The 12146-nt window shown below is 40.0% G+C and overlaps 1 protein-coding gene across 4 annotated transcripts; it reads right to left on the bottom strand.

Annotated features, from left to right (window-relative positions):
* Positions 1-758: 758 nt before the first annotated feature.
* isl1 (ISL LIM homeobox 1) lies at positions 759-8239 on the bottom strand. Of its 4 annotated transcripts, none has more exons than XM_037776823.1 (6): positions 8049-8239; positions 7391-7580; positions 6111-6373; positions 4685-4971; positions 3327-3542; positions 759-1014 (listed from the first exon to the last, which is right to left on the bottom strand). In XM_037776823.1, exons 1-6 carry the CDS (start codon positions 8074-8076, stop codon positions 898-900), a joined length of 1101 nt encoding a protein of 366 aa, XP_037632751.1. In that variant the 5' UTR covers positions 8077-8239; the 3' UTR covers positions 759-897. The 4 variants fall into 4 exon arrangements, with proteins under 4 accessions (XP_037632751.1, XP_037632752.1, XP_037632750.1 ...); XM_037776824.1 differs by having other exon boundaries at positions 3327-3494; positions 4685-4968; XM_037776822.1 differs by having other exon boundaries at positions 3327-3494; positions 8049-8223.
* Positions 8240-12146: the final 3907 nt, after the last annotated feature.

Genomic DNA, 12146 nt, shown 5'->3' with positions numbered 1-12146 from the left:
AAAAAGAAAACACTTAAAGAAAAACTCTCCTAATGGTCCTTTTTTTATATAAATTATTCTTTTTTTAAAAAAAAACATGAAATTGTAATAGAAAACCCACAGACCAAACTTCAGTCTTTTTTCTTTTTCTTTTTACTTCAGTTAAGAAAGTTACACAAAAGGTGGCAAATTTGTCGACAATAAATAATAAATAATTTTTTGTTGCACGGGAACAAACGAAACATTTTCTTCCAGAGCTAACGGTATTTTTTTTTTTTTTTTTTAACTTATGATTAATTATACACATCTTTGGGAAAAGAAAAAAAAAAAAATTCTCGGACGGACACTGATTCACACAAATGTCCCACGAAGCTTGTGGCAAAATAGAGGTATACCTTGTTGCAAATGCTTTTAGTACTTGGGTCATGAATGGAAATCGTGTAATTAAATGAAGAAGAAAAAAAGCAGTGCTGTTCTCTCCTCCTCCAAATGGTCTTATTATATGATGAGGTGCGTGTATCGAATTAAAAAAAAATCACCAGTTTTTTTTTCTTTTTCTATTCAAAGTAGCGCACAGCATTTCGCAAGTATAGGATTTCTCTCTCTCCTACTCAGAGGTCCACGTTTTATGGATGGAGTCAGGTTCATGTCATTCTCGTTTTGGCAACTGTTAACCAGGCGTGTGAAACGTGCAGCACCGGCCATGATGACGCATCCTATCCGTCCATCCGTCCGTCTCTTCTGGAAGGACATTAGAATGTGTGGCTGTGGTAAAATCCCATGATTGTCTTCACAGTGTCAAAAATACAACCAGGGGGGTTGTTTTGGTGCAGTCGGAAAGGGATGGGATGAACGGGGGATTTGCTGTGTGTTTCAGTTCAGTCCGTCCATTTGTCTCCATTGTCTCCTGAAGTCTCCTCAGGCCTCGATGGGGCTGGACACCATGCTGTTCGGTGTGTCTGGAAGCTGAGACGACATGGACGCTACCTCGCTGCCCGTCGAGTTCGAGCCCGGTCCTCCCTCCGAGAAACTGACCTGCATAAGGGACACATATTCAAGCAGCGGTCAGAAAACACCTGGACAGGCCATGGAACCATGACGCACCATGACGCACATTCTATTTCTCACCAGGTTGGATGGAGGCACAGACCATAAAGCTGGCACATAATATGGATACACATCATTTTGTATAGTCCATCTAGGGAGGGGGGGCAAAGGAGGACGGTCTGCAGGACAGATAATAATGCACTATACCCACTTTTAACCGTCTCTTCTGCACTATATTCACTTGTTTTAATAGTCGTGTATCACAGCTGTTACCCTGCACTATATTCAGTTTTAACAGTTTTCTTCTTCATCTCCTTGTATTTTTATTTCTGGTATTTTTTTTTGTACTTTGTACTTTGCACTACTAACTTTTTTACTGCCTTTTTACTAATATGTTTTGCACTATGGAACTGTGATGATGGAAACTTGAATTTCCCTCGGGATTAATAAAGTTACTATCTATCTGTCTATCTATCTATCTACAACCTGCTATTGTTTACATTATTGTCCTGTAGCCTACTTCATCATATACAGTAGGCCTATATCTGTGAAAATCAACTTGCATCACAGTGAACAGCAGAAATCTAAATTACAACAAAAAAAGCAGACTTAGAGATTATCTATTTCACTGAGGGTTAAAGTTTCTGCGTAATAGTTGCATTATAGTATATAAAGGTAATCCAGCGGCTATACCTGGAAGGTTGGAAAACATATTCAGACCTCTAAAAAAACATGTATCCCTACAATATAGGCTTATTAAATGTGATTAAAAAAATAAATAAACAGCATAGGTGCTGACCATGAGGTCAGGTATTGTGCTGGGGGTAATGGCATTATTTATAGCTAATTGTATTTATCCATATCTAAATTAAATAGTTTCAAATGTTTCCATAAATAACACAATTCCACTTTCAGGACGGATGAATTGCATGTAGCTTTCCAGTTTCTTGTCATAAATGCTAATAATCCACTTATGTGGTGGAGAAACACACGACAGTTGTTGTGCGTCCACCTGCAGCCTCAGCGCTTCTATGCCGGAGCTCATTTCAGGAGATTGTGTCATGCTGTCTGTGATGCGTCACTCCAAAATAATATATAAACCAATACCAATAATAAATAGCCTTTATCTCCAAAGGTTAAAAATACATCATTGATCCTGTATTTGTGTTTCTTCTACACGAGGAGCATCCCCTTTTTCTGGACAAATCATAAACAGGCCTTCCTCTTATCTCAGGATATGAATTTAATAGGCAACTATAGTTGAGATGAGTGACATCAGTAAAAAAAAAAAACATGTTGGAAAACTAAAGAAAACATCTGCAGCAACATGAAACCCGCCCTGTCATTTAATAGATGCGCATCATAATGTCCACGGAAACATTATGGATTAGAATAACAAAGGACATGGAGGAAAAGCTCCATTAATTATTGAATATTGGTTTCAATGCATGAATTTTAGTGTCCCATCATAGTCTAAACCCTAGCATAGGATAGTATAGCCTCTACACACACAAATAGCTCATATTTGTCTGGTCAAAATTGATTATTGAAAATACATTTTTCCATACAGATCAAATTGGAACTTGCACGCTTTGGTCCATCAGTCCATCTTGTTGCTAAATAATAATTAATGTGCTGCTAAAGACATATAAATCCAGAGGACAGATGGTCATTGTGTAATGGGTTATGTATGAATAATTGTGATGTGTTTTGTTTTTTATGTCTGATGGGTCTTACTTGTCTGTATATGTTAACAGTATGTCTATTGGATGTGTACTTTTTCTCAAACTGAGCTGCCTAGGGATGCAAAATGAATTTCAGTGCAAACTGACAATAAAGTTGTATCGTATAGTATGGAGGAACCACTGCGAGTCAAATATTCAGATAGAAATTGAATATCTTGTGATATTGCAACTAAATCAAGCATGAGAGCCTTGATGGCTTTAAGTGAAGAAAAAAAACGACGAACCAGTTGTTGGAAGGCCGGCTGGTCAATAACAAAAGGGACATGGAGGAAAAACTCCATTAATTATTGAATATTGGTTTCAATGCATGCATTTTAGTGTCCCATCATAGTCTAAAAACCCTAGCATAGGATAGTTGCCTCTATACACACACAAATAGCACATTATTTGTCTGGTCCAAATTCCTATTGAAAAAATACATTTTCCATACAGATCAAATTGGATTTTGTGCATGGAGGAACATGGAGTCAAATATTCAGATAGAAATTGAATATCTTGATATATTGCAACAAAATCAAGCATGAGAGCCTTTAGTGAATAAAAAAAAGGACGCACCAGTTGTTGGAAGGCCGGCTGGTCGATGTCGCTCTGCAGGGCGAAGTCGCTGAGGACCTTCCAGGGCGGCTGGTAGCTCTGCACCTCCACCGGGTTGGCCTGCAGGCCGCCGTCGTGCCGCTCCGGACTGGCCGCCACCATCGGGGTGCCGGTCATTCCCTGGATGTTCTGTAAGAGGACGTGTCCGTGGTCAGCACCCAGTATACACATCATCCACTGTGGGGTATTACAGATGGTGGTGGAGTGTGTGTGTTTGGGGGTTGGAGGGGGAGGGGATGGGGAGGGGGGGGGGGGGGTCAATCAACAGGACAATCAATAAGACAGTAAACAAATAAACAGAGAGGCGGATTCATATGATTGTCTGGTTGGTAACTTTGCTGCTGTGTGCTTTTTTTCCTCTTTGACCTCACAGACCTGCATGGACTCGTCCATATAACACTGTATAGCCCCTCAAACAGTTTTTTTTTATCATCCATCACTTTATATGCACACATCTCACAACATGGTTCTACACCTCATCTGTGTGATTTGGGGCTTTGTGCGTAAAATTGAGTTTGGCATATTGTTCATGTCGCTTTAAAATAGAGGCTACCTTAGTTTTAAACATCTTTAATTAATAGTGTCAGATCAGACAGAGCTGCAACATTTAGGGTCTGTGTTTGGTCAAACAAAAAGTGCTAAATACATAAGTGTATTCCATGCATATGCTCAGCATATACTGTTATCCGTCAGCTCTGGTGATTGTCTGGTAACTTGCTGCTGTGTGCCTTTTTTCTCTTTGACCTCACAGACCTGCATGGACTCGTCCATATAACACTGTATAGCCCCTCAAACAGCTTTCTTTTTTATCATCCATCACTTTATATGCACACATCCCATAACATGGTTCTACACCTCGGGACCGTTGCATCCTCTCTGTCGTTTACTTGGAGACAACTGTGTGATTTGGGGCTTTGTGCGTAAAATTGAGTTTAGCTTATTGGTCATGTGCTTAAATAGAGGCCATTCTAAACATCTTGAATTAATAGTGTCAGATCAGACAGAGTTGCAACATTTAGGGGTTGTGTTTAGTCGAAACAAAAAGTTCTAAATACCTAACCTATTCCATGCATATGTCAGTATACTGTCAAAGGTTATCCATCAGCTCTGGTGCGCTTATTGGTCGTGCCGCTTAAATAGAGGCCACCTTAGATTTAAACATCTTGAATTAATAGTGTCAGATCAGACAGAGTTGCAACATTTAGGGTCTGTGTTTGGTCAAACAAAAACTTCTAAATACAGAAGTCTATTCCATGCCTATATATCAGAATATACTGTCAAAGGTTATCCATCAGCTCTGTCTGGTGCGTCTCTCTTACCGTCTTGTCGTTGGGCTGCTGCTGCTGCAGCTGCTTCATCAGGATGCTCCTCTTCTTGTCCTTGCACCGCTTGTTCTGGAACCAGACCCGGATCACTCTGGGGCTGAGGCTGGTCATCTCCACCAGCTGCTCCTTCATGAGTGCGTCGGGCCTCGGGTTGGCGTTGTAGCAGGTCCGCAGCGTGTGCAGCTGCTTCTCGTTGAGCACCGTCCGGACCCGGGTGGTCTTCTCCGGCTGTTTGTGGACGTGAGGCCGCAGCGCGGGCTGCCGGGCCGAGATTGGTTCTGCTGTTGAGAAAGGACGGGGGGAGAAAAAACCCCAGAGGAAGAAGAGGCGAAATCAATTTATCTGTCTGTCCCAGATATAAAAAAAAAAAATGAGAAAGTGTGTGGACAGGTAAAGAGTTTTATAGAAGTCTTTTTTTCCTCCAGTAGTCATAGTGTTCCTGTGACACATGACGCACAACTTTGTCAATTAGGCTCCGATTTAAACATCCTGACAGAAACCTTTCCAGCCTACTTAACAAACACAACGCTGCTCATCTATTTTACATAATAGCAGCAACATTTTACAATGTCCATTCTGCTTAAAATAGTCCTGTACATGTGGTGAACTGTTCTAAATACAGCCATATTTCAGGAGGAGAACAGTGCAGCTCTGATTGACTCATCTGAGCCAAGGTCAAGACATTAAAAACCACTATGGAGGGCAAGCTGGCGATACGGCTAATAGGATTTTCTAGAGAAAAACCTCCAACCCTTTCCAGACATACAGAGCACCGCACAGCATTTTCCAGATTATAGGACCAAACGCAACCCGGCCGGGCCCACAGTGATTATTTCTTCACTCCTCCTCCTCCAGCAGTGATAACTTGGTGTATTTCTGACTTCCACTGTATCTAATCTACCGAGCCTGGCCTGGCTGGTATGCAGAAAAGAAAATGTAAAAAAGACAAAACATTGCCTCCTCTACAGGAGGAGAAACCCTGCAGTCCAACCTCAAAACCAGTCAAATACGAAAGCAATAAAAAGCTCCACTTGTTAGTTATTATATGGCACCAGGCGCGCATGAAGCTTCCCTGCATGTGGCTGCATGACATTTACATTAAAATATAGATGAAACCTGCATGGCCAGTAAATCACTCTGACATTCTGCAGCACAGATAAAAAAAAACTCTATGTGAAATACAAGAGGTGCAGTTCATTGGAACATGAAACATCACACTCTGGTGTCTTATGGAGTCCTGGAGTTTATTATTATAAGGAGCACCTGACCAAAATCCAATTATGTATGGAAAAAGGCTTCGGAACTTCAAGAAAGAAAAAAAAAGTCACAGCCAGAAAACGACAGCCAGCAAGTTAAAGTAGTTTTCCCAGTAGTGCAGTCCTCGTGGCCTGTCTCTGTCTCCCACTCCCCGGGACTTTACCTGCCATCTGTAGCGGTCTGGCTGGGTGCAGCGGACTGAGCGGGTCTCCGGGTCCCCCCAGGCTGGCCCGCTCCACCACGTCGTGGTCCGCCCGGCAGAAGAGCCCGTCCTCCCGCAGAGCGAACTCGTCCCCCGGGATGAGCTGCCGGCTGCAGGCCACGCAGCGGAAACACTCGATGTGGTAGACCTTGGAGCGGGCGCGCATCACGAAGTCGTTCTTGCTGAAGCCGATGTTGCATTTAGCGCATTTAATCCCGTACAACCTGCACACACACACACACACACACACACACATACGGTCCCATCAGTCTGACAGCTCTGTCACTCACACCAATGTAATTATAAAACAGTACAGTATATGACCGAAATAACACGATCGATAATTTGGCATAATAATAATAATAATTATAATAATAATAATATTTTTTAATAAGCTTTCAAATATATTTGCATTATTTGTTATATAGTAACAGTGAAACAATCATTTCATTTAATATTATTATTATTATTATTATTATTATTATTGGTAGTAGTAGGTTATTAATATTAGCAGTCGTATAGCGCAGGACAGTGTGTTTATACAAAGATATAATATAATTCTAGTGAACTTTTGTTGTTTTCCTGGTTAACACTTCACTACAATGTGACTTATTTTACTCCAACTTTAATTGTAATTTTGTCACTAGACAATAACTGGAAGCCTGCTCAAATTGTAATCGAATAATAACAACAATAATAATAATAATAATAATAATAATAATAATAATAATAATAATAATAATAATCAACGTGTTGTAATAACATCCAAATCAGTGAGTTATTTACACGCTGTATCAAAAAACTAGTTCAATGATATTTTTGGATGATTTTCCTTCAGGTCCATCACAAAGCAGAAGGTGGATATATAGGATGTTATACGGTCTGATTGGAATCATTGATTAATAAAGAAGTTATGTAGGCCCAATGTTTTAAAAAAGGCAACATAACACAATGAAATACTGACATGTCTCCAGATAAGGACGCACGCTCTACAACCAGGCTATAGTTGTTGTTGTAGTAAAAGGATTATGATCATAATGTTAAAAAAAAAAAAATGTTGAACCCACTGAAATCAGGGCTCCAGTGTGACTTAAATCAGCCCAAATATTCTCCATCTGATTTAGTAAAATATAAAAAAAAAAGAATAATAATTCTAATTGCAGCTCCAGCGCTTGTCTTGTGTATGAAGAGGGGTAATCCCAGTCCCAGTCCCAGTCCCAGTCCCGTCCCGGCCGTCCTACCTGATGTAGTCCCGTTTACAGTAAGTCTTTCCGTCCCGGACGAAGCAAGTGCAGGACTCGTCCAGGTACTGGCTGCACTCCGCACATTTGAGACAGGCCGCGTGCCACTCCAGGTCCGGGGAGACCCGCAGGATGTACTGGTCGTGGATCTGGTTCCCGCAGCCCACGCACAGAGATATCAGCCGCTTCTCTGGAAGAACCAGCATGAGCACACACATCACACACACACTTTCACAAACTGTCCGCTGATTACACTCATCTGATAATGTACCAAATGGCCTTAGAGTAATAATAATAATGACAACATTTATTATTATAATTATTATTATTGGGCCTATTATTATTATTATTATTATTATTATTATTATTATTATTATTATGATTGTTGTTGGTATTCGTATTAATTATTATTATTATTATTATTAAATTATAAATGAGTTATTCTTTTTTGATAATAAATAAAAAAACTCTGTGCGCAATATCCACTGACACTTCCGAATTGCGTATTTTTATTTATTTTATTTTTGATACTATAGGCTACTATTTAATAGGCCGGTTCTGTCTACATCACAACACACAGCAAAAAAAAATCAACTCTCAAGTTGTGATGAATTTACTTCCAGAATCGCATCCCCTCAACACCGGACAAGTGTCTTACTTTTCGGCGGATCCCCCATGTCTCCCATGTCCACAAAGTAAGGCGATATTAGGTCCACTGTCACAGCGGGCTGCGGCCGGCGCCTGGAAGCCTGGATGAGTCCTCCGCTGCCGGGGCTGCCTGCCGGGCCGTCGGGCTGAGCTGTCCGGGTCCGGGTCCGGCTCGGAGAGCAGAGGGGAGTGTGTGTGTGTGTGTGTTTGTTGCCGGTTGTGTGTGGAGCTCTGATCCTGACAAGCGACGGGGCTGACGTAGGACAGCAGCACGTCATCTGCATGAGCAGCTGATTGGCTGGGCAGACCCTGACCAGCAGGAACCACACACACACACACACACACACACACAGAGAGAGACTGGCACACTTATTGCTGCATATCATTTGTTTTCCAGCTTTGCTTTGCTCTTTTCTGTTCTGTTAATCTCTTCTCTTATTTTTGCAGTGCGCTGAGTGGACTATTGTTTACATGGTCAACTGAGTGTTTTCCCAGAAAGGAAACACTTGACTTCATCTCTGTTTTTTTAAACTTTTACATTTGAACTGAACATACAGTATATGTCATAGAGGAAACATTCCTGGACATACTCTCTTGAACAATAGGATATGATTTATTAAAATAAATGACGCGCGTATTTGGAACGCGCGTGCGGAGGTCCTGTCTATATGGACTATAGTACCGGTATGATGCCTTCAGGCTGCTGTCAGATGAAAACCGTGTATCCTTCCTCACAATGTTAACTTTTCAGAAACTCAGAAAACAGCCCCCCTGTGAGCTTATAGTGACAACACATTTTGAGAGATTACTTTGGTTAAACTGAACGAAAAATAGCACTACATGGACATGCGTCATTTTGAGCAGAGAGCAGCTGACGGTGTGAGCCCTAAATCAGAGCGGTGACAGGCCACACACACACACACACACACACACACACCACACACGCCAACACGCCCTCTTGTGTTAGTAACCTACTCACGCCGTAAACACACAACAGCACCAGACAGAGGACACCTCTAGCAGTCTTTTCCGATAGATTTTCTTAAAGGAAAATGGCTTACGTTGAATAAAGGCCTATTGTCTATGTGATGAGGAAACATGTGACTATAGTGGATTACAAACTGTCTCCACCAGCAATCACAGTTTCCTTTTCTCTTCTTTGGAGTAGTGGCGGTTCTCCATCATTTCAAATAGGGGGGGGGCACATGCGATTAGGAGTAAATATATCATATATATAAGCACATACCATCCCCAAGGTTTGGTTCTCCAAAGGACTAACCATAAAATAATGATAAGAATACTCATTCACAGTTTATATTTAATTTATCACTGTTCATGAACAATAAATGTGATACATGTGGGGTGAAAACTTTAAAAACAATAATAATAATACAAATGCATAATAGTATGCAGCATATTTTGTCTTTGAATAAACCAATAAGTCATGGCTGAATGTTGTATGGCATACATTGTATAATGTCTGCATTTTTAAATATCTGTGGAGAGGACAACACACCCATGTTATCGAAATTGAAAGTTACTTCAAAATAAAGACATTTTGAAAAGAGAGAAACGGTAATTTATATGACAATACCCAATTCTATCTTTATTACAATATGCTTTTCTGTTCAGTTCAGTTCCGTTTATTCATAACACCGTTAAGATACAAGTGCAACCATAAGATATACTTTAATTACTAACATGTTTTCTAGATTTGTAAAAAGTGCCTGTATTATACAGTAACATTTACCTACAACCTACAAAACACCTAACTGACTAACCAAAGACCCTAAAAACTAACTAACCTAACCCTAAACATGGTCCCCAAACATTGATCAATCTAAACATTGACTAAATAGGTAAGACAAAATAAATAGAGACAAGCGGAAATAGCAGTACAATTAAGCTTTAACATATTATTGTAGCAACTGCTGCCTTAAACTCTTTTTAAAAACAGACACAGTTAGAGCCATTTTTATAGTATTACCAATTTCAATCCGCTCCTGTGGACCTTAAGTGTGGATTTAAGTGTATGTTATTTTTACCCTTTATAAGATACTTTTTCCCAGTCCTATGCAAGGGAAAGTATGTCGGAATAAGGTCAAGGAGTCTGATGTTGAGCATACATACAACATTATATATTATAGAGGCATTGTGAAAGATATTACATTCAGTAAGTTGCAGAAGAATGTAGCTGTGGAAAAGAGGGTCAGTGGGAGCATTTATCTTGGACCATGATATGGCACATATGACTTTCTTCTGTTAAATCTGTAACTGCATAAGATAACTAGGAAAAGTATTGCACCATATAACATTATAGTAATTGATATGTATTTATTTTTATCACAATACATTTTTAAATTAATTTGAGGGTTATTAGTAGAGGAACATTACATTGAATGATGTTCAAATTCATTCCAATAGTAGGCTTATTATACTATATTATACTTAGCACACTTAGTATACTATATTTATACCTAAATCCTTGGAACTGGTTGCATGAACTTATCTAGTGGATCCACATGGCTCCTCTCTCTCTCTCTCTAGATCACTTTCTTTATTCGTCTCTGTTACTTGTTCTCCATCCTGCTCTCCCTCTGCCTCATTCTACCAGCTGGTTTCTTCTTCTTGATGTATCCCTTCGTGTTCTGTCTCTCCAGATCTTGCTCTCTCCACACCACTATCTACATCTAAATCTTGTTCTGACTGCATCCCCAGGTCTACCTCTCTCCAGACCTCCATCTTTTTTTCTTTTTTTTTGAAAAGGACATTATGTGTTTTTGTGGCTTCCTTTTCATCTCTTGGTCTGACTTAAACGGGGCAAACATTAGATAAAAAACATATATATAATGCAAAGTGATATAGCATTAAACAGTGTTTAATGACCACCATGGGGATTACAGATGAGTAATGAAGCTTAGCATCTACGTTGTCCGATCACATCACAAATTTTTTAAATATCTTGTCTAATTAACATATTGGTGACAAATGTGTTTTCATGATGATTTGTGTTCAAAAGTATGTAGGTACCTAGTGTGTGCGTATAATTTCCCAGACTGCAAAACCATCGCATGCTCCTGTTCTCTGAACTAGCAAGAAAAAAAATCGCATCAAATCGCATCAACTCGGTTGCTATTTATAGATCTACAGTAAAAATGTTGAAAAACAGAAATTAAAGAGGACATATCCTGAAAAACTCACTTTCTCAGTGCTTGTGCACATACATCTGGGTATCTGGAGTACCTACCAACCCACAAATGTGGATCAAGACAACCCAGTCAGTTTTTTTGTGGGCTGCCTTGATCAGAAAACATGTGATTCAACAAGCCATTCAGATTTGTCTCTCCTTCCTATGTCACATGCAGGCTCATTAGAATATACCACCCACAGCTTGAGAACTACCTTTGCAAAGGTGCACCATATTTTTCTCGCAAGCCAATCAGAGCAGACTGGACTTCTTCAGGAGGGGGACTTAAAGAGACAGGCGCTAAAACGGAGCGTTTCAGACAGAGGGATAATACAGGTATATTCAGACAGACGCTATGAAAAATAAAGTATTTTTTTAACATTAAAGCATGTAAACATGTTCTAGTAGAAACCCAAAATACAAGTATGAAACTGAACTCCTGGACGGGTGAACTGGGAACTCAGTTGTCTGTTTTGCACATACACTGCAGCTGGTGATAAACGATCGATTTAACCTGTTTGTGCATCAGCTTTTCGTTGCAGCTCGGCGGCTTGTTAACACTAAAACCACACATGCACCGCTGCATGAAACGCATTAATCTTGTCGGTTAACGGTTAATAATTGGTTAACGAGGGTCAGCTATCGGCTAAAAAAAACCAAAATATTCTAAATAAACATCCCTACTTTGAAGACCACAGTATAACGGCTTCAATGCCCCGTTGGAAAGGGCTGTTTGATGGTTAGGTAAAGCTGCGAAAATGTTTGTAATTTAGCCTTGCAGAGCACAGGAGAATACATACAACCCCAGATCAAAAAATCTGAACTAACCCTTTTAGTTATTTCCAAACTTATCACAGCTACCTTTGACTCAGCCAGTGCTAGCATTCACATTATTCATAACCTTACTGATTAGCTTCATTT

This window comes from Sebastes umbrosus, chromosome 8, assembly GCF_015220745.1.
Source record: "Sebastes umbrosus isolate fSebUmb1 chromosome 8, fSebUmb1.pri, whole genome shotgun sequence".
Taxonomy (NCBI): domain Eukaryota; kingdom Metazoa; phylum Chordata; class Actinopteri; order Perciformes; family Sebastidae; genus Sebastes; species Sebastes umbrosus.
This window is presented reverse-complemented; position numbering and strand designations above follow the sequence as displayed.